Source organism: Quercus robur, chromosome 12 (assembly GCF_932294415.1).
Source record: "Quercus robur chromosome 12, dhQueRobu3.1, whole genome shotgun sequence".
Taxonomy (NCBI): Eukaryota; Viridiplantae; Streptophyta; class Magnoliopsida; order Fagales; family Fagaceae; genus Quercus; species Quercus robur.
In genome coordinates, this window is record NC_065545.1 from 2,633,387 (window position 1) to 2,648,738 (window position 15,352).

Consider the following 15,352-nt stretch of genomic DNA (forward strand, 5'->3'; position numbering starts at 1 on the left):
TTCTGGATGTGTGATATAATTTGTGGGTTCTTATTTAGTTTTACTCTTCTTTTTCTTCCTTTTATTTTTTTTATGGTTTAACTAGTCGTGATTTAAAATTTTTTTTTCTTTTTTCCTAGATATGATTTTTATTTTTTAATAAGTTTTGATTGTTTGTCAATTTTTTTTAATTTTTTTTTATAAAGAACATAAGAGTAAATTTGTTCAAATATATTTTTTTAATCACTTCACTTTTTAATTTACTAATTTCTGTTGTCTCACTTTTCCACCTCCCACCAAACAAAGAAATCTAGGCCGTAAGGTTAAGGAAAGGAAAGTTCATAAAGCGAATCCCGGTAATTGCGTTTGCGTGTCAACAATAGTTCCTTTCCAGAACCCATGAAAAAGAAAGATCAAACAAAGATGTTTTTTCTTTTTTTTAAAGAAGAATCAAACAAAGGTGTGTTACGTATGTATAAAAACGAAAAGTCCAAACGACGGTATGGACAGTATGGTCTATAGACTAATGTGAAGCCGTAAATAACTTCAAAATCAAAGGGCGGTCGTCAACTAAACTGAAATCTGAATATCCGGTCCCATTCAAAGTACATGTTTATTTTTCACACCAAACAGAACCTATAAAAATACCAGCTCTTAGTACTAAACCACGAGTCTACTAATACAATTTTATATATATAAAAAAGTTCTAAGCATCTCTGTATTTTTGTTTTAGCTCCAATGGCTTCGGTAGAGTTGGAAGAGTCTCCATCGGAGACTGTACGGAAAGTGGAAGTAAGCGGAGGAGGAGGATCGAAGACGAGCGAGAAGAGTAAGAAGAAGAAGAAGAAGACGAAGAAGGAGAAGGAGAAGGACAAAAACGGTGCGTATCGTTATTATATGTCGAAGCTAGGATTTGGATGTGTGAGGCTGAGAACAGAGTATGATAAGGAAGGCAATTTTGACATGGAAGTTGTTGATGGAGATGGACAGCGTCGCAATCCTACTCACCTTGTTATAATGGTTAACGGTCTCATTGGCAGGTAAAAACTCTCAAACCTTTTATTTGCATTTGCATTTGCATTTGACTCTTATTTTTGAGTCAATATAATAATTATAATGTGATTCATTGAGACATACTTGAGAGCAAGTTTGAATAATTCATACTGTGGTGGTTTAGCTAATGAATTTTGTTAATTGTATATCTTGTTTTATTTGGTAAGAAAGAGTTAAAAGTTGATTGGCCGAAAATAACAATTAAAAAGGACTTGTTAATTAAGGACGAAACAGAAATTATGAATTCGGATAAAATAGAACGGAGAAAAAGAATATATATGACATACCCTGGCTAAGGCTTCATTGTTGTTATTGTATAACCTGTCCTCAGTTTTTTTTTTTTTTTTTTTTGAGGGGGGGGACTTTTATGTTGTGTCATTAGAGCATGTAGAATGATTAGATTATCGGAACTGTAACGTGCTTAGGTTATACTTTTATTTTTATTGTTTTTTCAAATTTTATATCTATGCAGTGCTGAAAATTGGAGATATGCTGCAAAGCAGTTTTTGAAGAAGTATCCTGAAGATGTTATAGCTCACTGTGAGTTTCATAATCCTTTCATCTCATTTGTCTTGGATGATCGATGAATGTGTGATAAAATTATTTTCATTAGTGAATAGTGATGTTCATGGTAATGAGTTCATTAGCTTAAAGTGAATAGTAGTTGGAACCATCACTTGGCTGATTTAATCCATCACCTGTGTTTTAGTAACTTACACACCATTATATGTGTGTGTGAGTGTGTGTTCCTTGAGTAGATTCCCAAATTCAGTATTTTGTGGCTTTTACATATTTGAAGATTATCTGTTTTTATGCCCGCTTTAATTCTATGTTACACACGACTTTGTCCATCTAATCTGGTGTTTCATTTCCAGGTTGATGACCTTAAGCCAAACAAATTTGTGTTTAAAAAAACGACAAATGAAAAAAGTTTTCAAGTTATAACGAGAATGGAGGGCAAGAACTTTGAGGGAATTAAGTATCTAATCATAACTGTATGGTACATGGAGGACCATCCATATTAAGACGCTTATGCTGGAATTATCTTATTTACTAGGCATGTCTGGATATTTTATCTTTAGTCTGTCGGTGATGGTCACTTGTCTGTCTTCTCTCATTGGAAGTAGTTTCTCCTCTGTTTCGGGTTGACTTTCATAACATGTTAATAGAATTTAAACTGGGGATAGCTCATTACACTACTCAATTACGTTTTTGAGGACTTAGTAATTTTCTGTCTTTGGTGGGCTTCAATAAATATGAAGGCACTCATATATGTCGATTGGCTATTGTCTGACTGCCTAGTTTGATGTTCTTTCCTTCCATTATAAAATGAATTGAGTATGCTTAACATTGAATGCAGGCAGTGAATGTAATCCTTCAAAGTTGACATTCGATGGTGTTGATAATATGGGAGATAGATTAGCAGAAGAGGTGCGTTATGGTTTGGCTATTCAGACAACCAACTTTCTTTGTTCCCTTAATGTAACTGAGATTGCTCTTTACTAATTTTCTGTCAGAACCAAATCTTGGTGTGTAATGCGGTTTCCTCTGTTTCTTTGTAGTTCAGATGTGTATGTCCAACATCTTTTATGTTTGAAAGCACTACCTTGAATATGAAGTTGCTGCACCAATCTAAGGATTTAAATTGAACACTGTTTGTTTATTTTTGTTTTTGTTTTTTCCAGGTTATATCAGTTATAGAACGTCACCCAGGAGTTCAGAAGATTTCATTTGTAGGTCATTCATTGGGTGGCCTGGTAACAAGGTATGTGATTGCCAAGCTTTATGGACGAGATGTCAGGAGGGAATTTGCACAGGAAAATGGAGAGTGTAGGAGTGATGGATCTAAGAATCCATGCCCAGAGGAGAAATTCAAAGGCAAAATTGCTGGACTGGAGCCGATGAATTTTATAACCTTTGCAACACCTCACCTTGGTTCAAGAGGGCATAAACAGGTGATTCATGACGCTCATTCTCAGTTGTATTATTACTATGAAGATTTCATTTTAGATATCAGATGTTTTCTCTTTGGTCCCATGATATCTAAAATATGCTAATTCTTATGAGATGTTTTTTATTTATTTAAAATACCTGGCTCTTGAGAGGGTTTTCCTTTCAGCAACATATATTGAACTTCAAATGAACTAATTGGAACAGTTTTTGTTGTTTCTTACTTTGGAATTTATTTTCAATTGTGAGGGCAGACTATCATCTTGATTTTTAGAGATAGGTATTGTCATATTGATGATTAAAAAGGCATTTGATAATGCGGCAAACTAATAATTGTTTCATGTCTACTGTGCTTACATTATATGTATGGCTCCATGTCAATAAAGTTTCTGGATCTTGGTGGATTTTATTTTCAGGTTCCTGCGTTTTGTGGCTTTTATACCATGGAAAAAGTAGCATCCCGGGCATCTTGGTTGCTTGGTAGAACTGGAAAACATCTATTTTTAGCTGATAAAGATAATGGAAAACCTCCCCTTCTTCTTCGGATGGCTAATGATTGTGAAGATCTTAAATTTATGTGAGTTCTTGTGCAACATGAGTGTCTACTATCAGCACAAATGATTTCAACAAGTCATCAAATGTCATCTTGTCTCTGCAGATCTGCTTTGCAGTCCTTCAAGCGTCGTGTCACCTATGCAAATATACGATATGACCGTATCCTTCTATTTTTTATTAATCCTTTCTACTTCGTTGTACACCTTATTGTTCAAGTAAAATCATTGGAAGTCAGATCTCTAGATGTTCAAATCTGAAATTCAAGGTGTTAGTGGATTGGCCTCTCTTAATTGTTATTGTTATCACACTCTCGTGGTGTTTGTGTTAATTACTTGACACTTTCCATAGACCTTGTGGGATGGAGTACATCGTCTCTACGGCGACGAGATGAGCTACCAAAGGTAATTTTGAAAGTTTTTATGGAAGTTTAAATCATATTGAGTTACTCTGACTATTTTTCTCTATCAGCTTCGCCATCTTTCTAAAGATGACAAATACCGGCATATTGTAAATGTGGAGACAGCAGAAACTTCCAGTCGACAACAAGAAGTCCTCTCGGAGGCCAAAGCCAAGAACATTGACTTAGAAGGTGTGTTGATGTTTGTCCTTTTTAACTGGTTACCAAACTACTCTCACTATTGTAAACTAGATGAATGTGTGTGTGTGTTTTAAAATTGGATAATACTGGGCCTCTACAGTTACTTAAATTACCCACCTGACTATTATAAAATCTCAACTAATAATAAATATTATCCAAGAAGACCATGCAGATTTTGATAGATCTTTCTTGGTAGTGGGGCCAGGTGACTCAAAAAAAAGTTGTTAAACAGTGATTTGTAAGACTTGCTAATTGAAATTCTGGCCTTTCTGGGAAAGGTCAATGAAGATTGGTACAGCTTTTTACTAGCTTTTGATTCCAATTTTTCCTATTGTGTTGGGAAACTTAAAAGAAAGATAAGTGGTGTAACCAAGTAACAAATCTTCCAGTTGAAATAGGGTATGATGCAATGGTCTCCCTCAGTCCTTTTTTTTTTGCACATCAAAGATAATTTTAATGCTGAGTACTTGGGAAGGTGGGTACATTTTGCTAGTTTTGTGCGAATGACCTTTTTTTTATACATTTTTATTAAAATTATTTGGAACTTTTGGTAATAGAATTTCCTTGGAGTAGTATTTTAAGTTTCTTGAAATTTTGGTAATAGATTTTTTCCTAGACTAAGCTATTTTAATAATTTGTGATACACCTGAAACTTTGATAATTGAATCTTATCTAGAGCAAACTATCTTAATAACTAATGAGCCTTATGAAAAAAGCACAATGTACAATGTGTAACTTATATATTAGGTCACTTGGTGCACCAACTTTTATTGTGTGGTACATGATTTCAAATATCATCAAGTTTTTATGTGTAAAAAAAAATTGAAGGAAAAAGTGTGGTTCTCAATTTGCTATCAGCAGTGTGCTTTAGTATTTAATAGGAGAAAATTATATACTTCTTAGATAAAGTATAATTTTTTTGGCTTTTCCTGAATTTAAATTGTGATAATATGACATTGGCAACAATAATAAAACATACTTTATCTGGATTATATAAGTAATTGACACAATGGTTGTGGAGGTCACAAAACTATTTACTGCTATTATGATGAATTTTTTTTAGAGTAGCAAATATGTAGATGTTCTTCCAGACGTCATAACTGATGAAAGGTGGATGGAGGTTAAGTTTTAGGGCATGGGATATGAGCTGATGGATATTGGAAAATATTTTGTTGTTGGAAAGTGCTACTTTATCCATTTTGCTTCCGAAAATACATGTGTGATTTCACTCTCACGATTTTTTTACATATTCTGAGCTTTAGTATATTGATTGATTCTAAAACTTTTAACTTATTTTCACACAATTGTATCATTTTACAACATTTGTAGAGGAAATGTTAAGGGGTTTGACTAAAATGACCTGGGAACGGATTGACGTCAACTTCAGTGGAACTAAACAAAGATATCTTGCGCACAGTACCATTCAGGTGGGTTTTTACCTTCTCTTGAATGTCATCATGTAGAACATAAATTCCATTTTTGTGTTATCTGGGTTATGATCCAATTGGTTCCACTATCAGACAACAATTATCATTATTTTTTCACATTTTTAACTGATTACCAATGAAGTCTAGCTCAAATAAAATTTCTTCCCTCTGTAAAAACATGATATAGGGTGAGTTCATGGTTCCATGACCTATTAGGTGCATAAATTATGAATTGAGGAGGGGTGGGGAGAATTGATTCCATCCTGATGATTACCTATAATGAGCTGCTTCAATGATCCTTTTTTTAAAAAAATTCTCTATCTTTCTTTCTGTTCAGGTGAATAGATACTGTATCAATTCTGCTGGGGCTGATGTGGTCCATCACATGATTGACAATTTCTCTTATAATAGCTGTCAACTTGTTATTAATATTGTTCCTATCTGGGGTTATGGACTTATAGGGAAGGGAGAAAGGATTTAGATGTTCCAGGTGATCTTGGCATGACTTGGAATTTCAAAAATCCGGAAGGGTTAAAAGGGGTTAGACAGGCCATGTGAGGGAAATTTTAGGTATGATGTTGTAAGTTCCATTTACCATCACCGAGAGAGGATGTTATCCCAAAAGAGAAGCTGGTAAATATACACACGAATGTAATAGTTTAAGTTAATACTGTGGCAGGGAAGAGAGAGAGGATGTAATCCCAAAAAAGAAGCTAGTAGCTACACACGTATGTAAACAGTTTAATAAGTTAATTCTGTTGTAGAAATATGTTTCTGAAACATAATAACAGATGAAGAGAAAGGATTAGTTCTCCCAAATTGTAGGTTGTTATGTGCTTGCAGTTAGATTCCATTTTACAATAAAGTTTTAGATTTTTTCTAAACAATTCAGTATTCTAAATTTCCTTTTTTTTTTTTTTTTTTGACAATCCAGATACTCTGCATTTCTACGTTTCTGCTTTCCCTCTTGTTGGTGTGGGTATGGATGTGGGGGAATTAACTCCAGTTAGCATGTGTAGATGTGAAAAACGCATTAATTAAGCACTTAAAACATTCAAAATATATATATATATTTTTTTTTTGCGGTATGATGTGATTGCTGTGTCTGTGTTGGGCTCCTATATTCGTTTCGTGACATAATAACAACACTAGCCATGGCTTTTTGTTAGACAACACAGTACTCAGTAGAGCCATGCATTGTGCAGAAATTATTCTTTTTCTGCTTCTCTTTTCAAGCCTAAGCTAACCTGTCCACATTCCTCTTATCACTACAGTGATGGAACAGGATATATACAGATTTTGATATACCTTCATAGGACCTTTAGAGCTTTGCCATATTCCAGCATAACTTTCTGAATCCATAATCTGACATTCTCATTGGGTAATATATAACCCATTAAAAAGCAAAATAAATAACACTATTCACCAAAATGCACAAAAAACACCCACATCCAATAAGCTAAAATGCAAAAAATTATTTTCATGTTGCTAGAGTGCTTATGCATATATTTGCATAAGCATTCTGGCAACATGCAAAAAAAATTTATGCCTCTTTTATTCTATCTCTCTTCTCTTGTCTCACTCTCTCTCCTACTTTAACACTAGTTGCATAAATTACAAATTGAGGGGGAGGGGGGAAAAATTGATTCCATCCTGATGATTACCTTTAATAAGCTGGTTCAACGACCCTTTTTTTTTTTTTTAATTCTCTTTCTTTCTGTTCAGGTGAAAAACTACTGTATCAATTTTGCTGGGGCTGATGTGGTACATCACATGATTGACAATATTCTCTTATAATAGCTGCTGACTTGTTATTATATGTATGCCTGGTTTGAGTTGCCGATTGCCCATTGGCTTAATGATGTTCTCCATCTGGGGTTATAGGGAATGGAGAAAGGATTTAGATGTTCCAAGTGATCTTGGCGTGACTTGTAAGTTCAAATCTCTGGAAGGGTTAAAAGGGGTTAGACAGGCTATGTGAGGGAAATTTTAGGTATGATATTGTGAGTTCTATTTACCCTTACAGAGAGAGGATATCATCCCTAAACAGAAGCTAGTAGCTACACAGTACACACTGTAATAAGTTAAGTCTGTTGTAGAAATAATTTTCTGTAACAGTAACAGATGAGGGAGAAAGGATTTGTTCTCCCAAAATGTAGGTAGTTATGCACACGCAGTTACATCAATTTTTCAATAAAGTTATAAAAAATTCTTAAACCGTTCAGTATTCTACATTTCTTCTTTTTCTTTTTTCTTTTTTTCTTTGATAATCCAGATACTCTACATTTCAGACATTTCTACATTTCTGCTTTCCCTCTTGTAGGTGTGGGTATGGATATGTGTGGGAAGTAATCCAAGTTAGTATGTGTACATGTGAGAACCGCATTGATTAAGCACTTGATACATTCAAAATGATTTTTTAGCAGTAAGACGTGATTGTTGTGTCTGTGTGTTGAGCTCCTATATTCGTTTCATGACATAACGGCAACCCTGGCCGTGGCTTTTTGTTATGCAACACAGTAGAGTCATGCGTGGTGCAGAAATTGTTATTTTCCTGCTTCTGTTGTCAAGCCTAAGCTAACCTGTCCGCATTCCTCTTATCACTGTAGTGAAGGCACGGGATGCATACAGATTTTGATATACCTTTATAGGACCTTGAGGGCTTTGCCATATTCTGGCATAACTTTCCGAGACCATAATCTGATTGCTTACTAATTGGCCGGACATGACATTAAAAATCATAGGCTATGGAAATTGGAATAACATGCCTGAAAGTTCACTCTCTCGGTGTTAAATCTTAGATGACATATAAATCATTTGGAAGGGGAATGATGATTTCACCAACTTTGGATCAAGGTTAGAAAGTTTTGAGCGATTGAATTTGGTACTTGGTGAATGTAATGCTAGTGGCTTTTTTAATTTAAAGGATTCAACCTAAAATCCCATTTTACTCAAGGAACTCCTCTCCTCCTCATTTTATTCTCTGTTTTTTGTTTTTGGTTGAGAGGATGAAAAGGCAAGAGAATGGAAGTAAAATCTGTAAAATGATAGAGATTAAAATATTATTATTATGTCATTATTAAAAGTAGAAATAAAAGTTGGTTCCAGTTAGCTCTGGTAAAGTTTCTGAGAATTGTATGAGAGATCTGAAATTCAATTCCCGCTTATATCAAAAACTTATTGGTGTTTTGATCTGATGATAAAGAGTTATATCAGGAGTAGACATTATAAGTTGAAACTATCTCTAAAAAAAAAAGTAGAAATATAGAAAAGTGGGATAATTTTGTACTTTTTTTTTTCTTTCTTAATAACATTTTCTTTCATCTTTTTTTCTTAATTTGGAAGGGAAAAAACCCTCTTTTCTTTCATTTATCTTCATTCCAACCAAATAATGGAAAACCACGTTTTACTAGTTGGTAGGGCTTCATATCTTCTAGTGGATTGCTCGGAGTGGTCACTGTGGGTCATTCAGTGTTGGGATTGTGGGTCATGGGCTATAGAGATAGTGTATATGTAGGGTGTATGGTAAAAGTGGTGAAGTTTGGAAAAATAAAATGAGTTTTTTAATAGGTAATTAATACAAAAGATAGAAAACCGGATGTGATTGTTATAGAGTAGTTGAAGGATTGGTATCATGGTCCCACTCGTAAAAGAAAATCCATCTCTATTATTGTTTTAGAATGACGTTGGTACGGTACCAAAGCAACGAAGATCTATGAAGACATATAACTTGTCAATTTGCCCTAAAAAGTTATTCTCCATCCATGAATTAATATGATTATCATATGATGATCCTGTTGATGAAAGATAGGAGATAAATCATTTATTTATTATTGTTTGCAGTTTTTGTAATTGTGCTTTCTTTTCTCTCAATAAATTTTGGTGAAAATTTTCTAATTTTTATTAGAATGATTAATGGGACTTCTTGTGATTGATTCAAAAATTATGTTACTTCTTTAATTACAACCTATCACCTTAATAAATTGTGAAAAATATTATAAAAATTGGGTGTTAGTAATTACAATAGTTTTTCCCCCTCTCCTTCCAAGTATGTTTGGCTTTTGCTAATTTTTTTTTAACAGTTTATTTGTATATTGTTTTTAAAATATATGATTTTTTGTCATTTTTATGTTAAATGTGTTATGAAAAGCTAACAATTAGTTTATTTTAAAAAAAATTAGTAGTTGGATTATTTAAAATAAATTAATAAAATAAATTGAGACAAAAAACAAAAGGAAAAATTTTGTTAAGAAATTCCCAAACACACACCAAATTTGGTAATCTTTTTCTATGCCAGTATATAGTTATAAATTTTATTTTGTTCCGCCAAAACAATCGAAATTTTCTATTCCAATTAGTTAGCCAGTACGAATCATCTCTCTATTCAATCTCATTCTAAATTCAAGCCCATTTTGCTCCATTCCACATGTTTTGGTTCATTATTTTGGTGATTTTGGGTGGAATGTAAATGAATCATTATTTTTTTCTTAAATCTTTTTTTTATTGCTTCACTCATATATAACATATTATTATTATTTTCCTTTAATAATCTGTTTTTCTTGTTTACTTTACTTACATATGACATGTTTTTTTTCTTTACTTATAAATGACATTTTATATATTAATATTGTGTAATGATGATATTAAGAATGTGCATTATTTGATTTTGAATTAATAATTTGATATGGTATAATATCATATAATACAAACTTAGGTATATAAATTTTGTAATATAATATCATGTCATGCAGATTTAATGGTAAGCCGAAATTGGCTGATACAAAATGTTCTCTTCCCGTGGACAAACCAAAATTGAGTCCAAAATGGTCTTCAGAACATACTTAAAAAGGTAGGCGCCTACGGCTATAAGCCTATAAGCTTAATGCGGAGTTAAACCGTTTTTAAAGTTTTAAAAATCCCATGAGATAGAAAACAAATTTGATGAGTTTCATACTTCCCAGAAACAAACAAAAAGGGGCAATGAGTTGGCAGGTGGAATTTACTATTTACACTAATGGCCTCTTTGGAAGTTAAAAAAAGGATGGGGAGTAGAGTAGAGAGAGGTAGAGTAATTCAATTACCTTGTTTGGAAGTTTTTTAAGGAAGGAGGGGGAGGGATTTGGAGGGGTTTCAACTAACTCTAACCCCTTATTTTTAATTCCTCCAAATTGGAGAGATTTGGAGGAAGAGTAGAGTAGATAAATTATTGACTAAATGAATTCCCCAATTTACCTTTTCTAAATTAACAAAATTACAAACCGATTATATAAAATAATTTTTTTTTTTTTTCTCGAGAAAATAATGTTTGAAAAAAAATTTCTTGACCCAAACTTTCTGGAAAACCAAACGAGCAACAAACGTTCGCAGTCCTCATCAGAATCGCCAGTTCTCATCGGCGACATTCCCTGATCAACTCGCGGACGAGGCTTTCTCTCCACAGTGGACTCGTCGTAAACAAAAAGTCGCAACTTCTTCTTCATGCAGTCGACGAAGATCGCGGTGAACTAGGATGGAGAAGACAAACTCGTAGAAGCAACAGTAGTCGCAGCCGAGGGCTCGCAAGTCGAAACCCTAGGATCTAATTCCAATTTCTTGGATCTAGACCTGAACAGGTTCGAAAGCAACGAGAACCATTTCTTCTTCCAATACGACCCACTATAATTTTTGTTGATTTTTTCAGTAAACAAACAAACATTGTTTTTCTTATTTTAATTATTATCAATTAAGGATGGTTTTTTTATTTTTGATACGAAGGATGATTTTTTTTAGTATAATAAAAAAGCAAAAAAAATATTTAATCATAAATCAATGTTGATTATTTAATTCACATCAGGAAAAAAAAATTATCAAAAAAAAAATATTGCATACTATAGTCATAATTATTTAATCTAACAAACTAATCATAGAACAATATTGCAAGTCCATTTTCAAAGAGGGGTAAATTTGTCTATTTAAATAATTTCCTCTCTTTTCCATCATAATTTTTAAAACATTCAAACAAGAGAAAATGCTAATTACTCTCTTCCCCCCTTACTAATTTAAAAACATCCAAACAAGATGAAGGATAATTATTCTCCTCTACGCTCCTCCCCTCTACTTTACTTTACTTTACTCTCCTCCCTCTCTAAACTTCCAAACAGGTCATAAAATTATAGTAGTAACCACTAACCAAGTCATACATGATGATGAATAGTGCAGTAATTATAATGTACCTCATTGGTAATTACTGCTAAAAGATTTTGCACAACATATATCAAATGCAAGCGCGGTGCTCAAGCTTTGGCTCCATTCCTCGAGATCGACGAGTGTGCGTGAATTTGCATGCAGCTGATGAAATGGCTCACACCGACCTGCTCGAAATACATTGCTTCTCAAGCAACTAAGAGGGTGTTCTGTAAGGGTGTTTAAATAACAATTTTCAGTATTTAAACACTTTTACATGTATTTTTATAACACTTAGGGCTCGTTTGGATGGAAGGAGGAGGGGGAGTGGAGGGGAGTAGAGTTGAGTTGACTAAAAATAGACTAATTTTGGGTCAAATCTACTCTACTCTACTCTACTTCCCCTCCCTCCCCCTCAATCCAAACGGACTATTAAACAGTGATACTAGAAATCTTTAACTAAACGGACCCTTAAACAGTCCTTCTATCTCCCATGAGTCTATCTCTAGATACATACCCTCAAATGTGGTATCTTCCTTGGGAAATATATAGTCCCTTAAATGGGAAATATGGTATCTCCCATTGAATTGTGTTTGCATGTCAACAATAGTCCCTTTCCAGAACCCATGAAAAAGAAAGATCAAACAAAGACGTGTTACATGTGTATATAAATGAAAAGTCCAAAACACAAGAAAATACACCATGCATCGAATGCATGTTTCCTCCCTCTCCATGAAGGTGGACCCCATACACATGAAAAATAAAATAAAACAAAGATTAGGGATGGCAAAAACAACCGACCTGCAGGTACTTGACGCGACCCTAATGGGTTAGGTTTTACTCGACCTGCAAAACAGTAAGGTCAGGTTTGGATTTTAAAAATTAAACTCAAAACAGGTTCAGGTTAGATGCAAGTTTTAGTAATACCCGGCTCGAAGTCGACCCATATATATATATATAACATTTAAAAAAAAAAAAAAAAACTAACTATAAATACAAATTTTTCCTAAATTCTAACCCTAAATCCCTCACATTCACTCTCACCCTCTCTTTCCCTCTTTCAGTCGCCCTCTCTTTCTCTCCCTCTCTCTCACTTGCTCCCTCGCTGGTGCCTTAGGCTCCGTTTGGGAGTTCATAAGGGAATGGAATGGAATGATTAGAAGGGAATGGAAAGAAATAAAATGGAATGAAATGTATTTAAGTAAGGAAAAGGAATGGAAAAGAATAGAATGAAATGGAATTAAGTAACCTTGTTTGAATGTTTTAAAATAAAGGAAATGAAATGAATGAAAATGAATGGAATGTAAGTAATCTTGTTTGGGAGCAACATGAAGGGAATAGAATGAAATTGTTTTATTACAATATTATTATTAGATCCCCTGTTTTAAAATAAAGAGTTGAATATATAGGGATATTTTGGGAGTTTTAGTAAAAAAATCATTAAATTTAATTTCATTCCTTCCTATTCCTCCCGATTTCGGGGGGAATGAAAATTTAAGGTTTTAAGGGAATAAAGAGGAATTAGTGTTCCCTTTTACCTATTCCATTTCCTCCTACTTAAACTCCAAAATAAGGGAATGAGTTTTCCATTCCCTACATTAAAACTCCCAAACAAGGGAATGAAAAAATATTCTAAAAATATTCTTTTTATTCATTTCCATTCCATTCCCTCCTTCCAAACGAGGCCTTACCTTTCAACCACTGCTCCCTCGTCAGCGTTGCTCCTTTCTCCACCTCGCTGGAACCTCCTCCTTATTTCCCTCACTTCGTTGCAGCCAGTAGATGCCACTCCTCCTCCCTCACCTCACCAGACCCTCCTCCACCTCACAAGGCACAACTCTCTCATCTCCCTTGCCCATCTTGCACAACCCATATCCCTCATTGATAAGCAGCGATCTTGGGGTTTTGGTGGCTACTCTAGTCTTGATGAACATGATCTTGGGGTTTTTTTTTGGGTTTCTAATCTAGATTGATGAACATGATCTTATGGTTTTTTTTTTTTTTTTGGGTTTCTAATCTAGATTAATGACCATGATCTTAGGGTTTTTTTTTTTTTTTTTTTTGGTTTTTGATCTAGGTTTGTGGAGGTTTATTTTGGCTTTCAGATCTATCATGGCTGGGCAGGGCCTGACGAGGCGGGTTTGGGTTTTTTTTTTTATTTTTTTATTTTTTATTTAAAAAAAACCTATTTATTAAATGGGGCGGGATAGGGTTTTTTAAAAAAAAATCCGTTTATTAAACGGGACGGGTTTGAGTTTCGAGGGTGGCCCCGTGGGGCAGGTTTAGGCGTAAAGAAACCTTCCCCAAGCTCAACCTATTGTCATTCCTAACAAAGATGTCATGTTACATGTGTATATAAATGAAAAGTTTAAAAGATCAGATGCGTGTTTCCGCCCTCTCATATCTGTAGGGTCCATCTCCATATGAGAGAGAGGAAACATACATCTAATGCATGGTGTGGTGCATGGTGTGAAGTTCACCTTCATGTGAGGAGGATGTAACATGCATATTATCCATAGTATACCGCCTCTCAAAACACATGCCAATCCTTCATTTCCTTCCCATTTAAATCAATCCCTAAAATTCCAATTCTGCCCCTTCATTCAACGATGGCATAGACTAACGCGAAGCCGTAAATAACTTCAAAATCAAAGGGTGATTTGTTCCCTAAACTGAAATCTGAATATCTGATCCAATTCGAGTTGCTTCCTATAACTCAGGCCTATTAGAAATAGTATACGCGATCAAAAGATTCAAAACAAAGAGTTGATCCAGCATCGTCGTCTTCTTCTTCTTCTTCAAAGCGGGGATCAGTCCCCTTCAAAGTACATGTTTATTTTTCAAACCAAATAGAACCTATAAAAATACCAGCTCTTAGAGCATCCACAGCACATGTCGTATTTGTGCTAAATGTTATAATATTTGGCATTTGACACATCAAACACAAAAATGGAGCTTTATTAGATGTGTTAAATGTATCAAATTTTTGCAACATGCTACAGTACCTTTTCAATTTTGACATGGTGTGGGCAGAAATGGTATAACGATTTAATATTTTTTTTTTCTCTTTTCTCTTTTCTCTCTCCTCTCTCATTCTTCCTTAGACATCAAGCCTCTCCATTCTTTTCTTCTTTCACTCTTTTTTCTTCTCAATCTCGTTGTTTTTCTCTCTTCCTCTTAGACATCAGCCTCAGTTTTTTCTTCTCACTCTTTTCTTCTTTCACTATGATCTCTGTCGTTGCGGTTTCTTTTTTTTTTTTTTTTTTTTTTTTTTTTTTTGCAGTGATTTGATACCTGGTTAGGAGTGGATGGGTTGAGGTGGTGATTGGTAGATCACTAGACACTAGTGGTGGGTTGCGATGCTTAGATTCAGTGGTGGGTGGGTCAGCTGGTGATGGGCGAATCAATGGTGGTGGGTTCTATTGTGCAAAACCGGTGGTGGGAGGACCAACCTGTGAATGGGTTCCGAAGGATGGGTCAATGGTGGGTGGGTTGGCAGTGGTAGTGGGTGGGTGGTGGCGGTTGTGTGTGTGTGTGTGGTTTTTTTTATTTATTTTTATTATTATTATTATTATTATTTATAAGGTGGTGTTGGTGGATGTGGATTTGTGCTGGTGGTGGCTGTTAG

At 34.4% G+C, this 15,352-nt stretch overlaps 1 protein-coding gene across 3 annotated transcripts; it reads left to right on the plus strand.

Annotated features, from left to right (window-relative positions):
- Positions 1-323: 323 nt before the first annotated feature.
- LOC126708027 (putative lipase ROG1) lies at positions 324-7,786 on the plus strand. Of its 3 annotated transcripts, XM_050407834.1 has the most exons (11): positions 324-1,019; positions 1,505-1,572; positions 2,393-2,463; positions 2,718-2,987; positions 3,399-3,559; positions 3,641-3,696; positions 3,886-3,938; positions 4,006-4,126; positions 5,465-5,562; positions 6,497-6,541; positions 7,288-7,786. In XM_050407834.1, exons 1-11 carry the CDS (start codon positions 718-720, stop codon positions 7,357-7,359), a joined length of 1,317 nt encoding a protein of 438 aa, XP_050263791.1. In that variant the 5' UTR covers positions 324-717; the 3' UTR covers positions 7,360-7,786. The 3 variants fall into 3 exon arrangements, with proteins under 3 accessions (XP_050263791.1, XP_050263789.1, XP_050263792.1); XM_050407832.1 differs by lacking the exons at positions 6,497-6,541; positions 7,288-7,786 and adding an exon at positions 5,900-6,449 and having other exon boundaries at positions 326-1,019; XM_050407835.1 differs by lacking the exon at positions 6,497-6,541 and having other exon boundaries at positions 340-1,019.
- Positions 7,787-15,352: the final 7,566 nt, after the last annotated feature.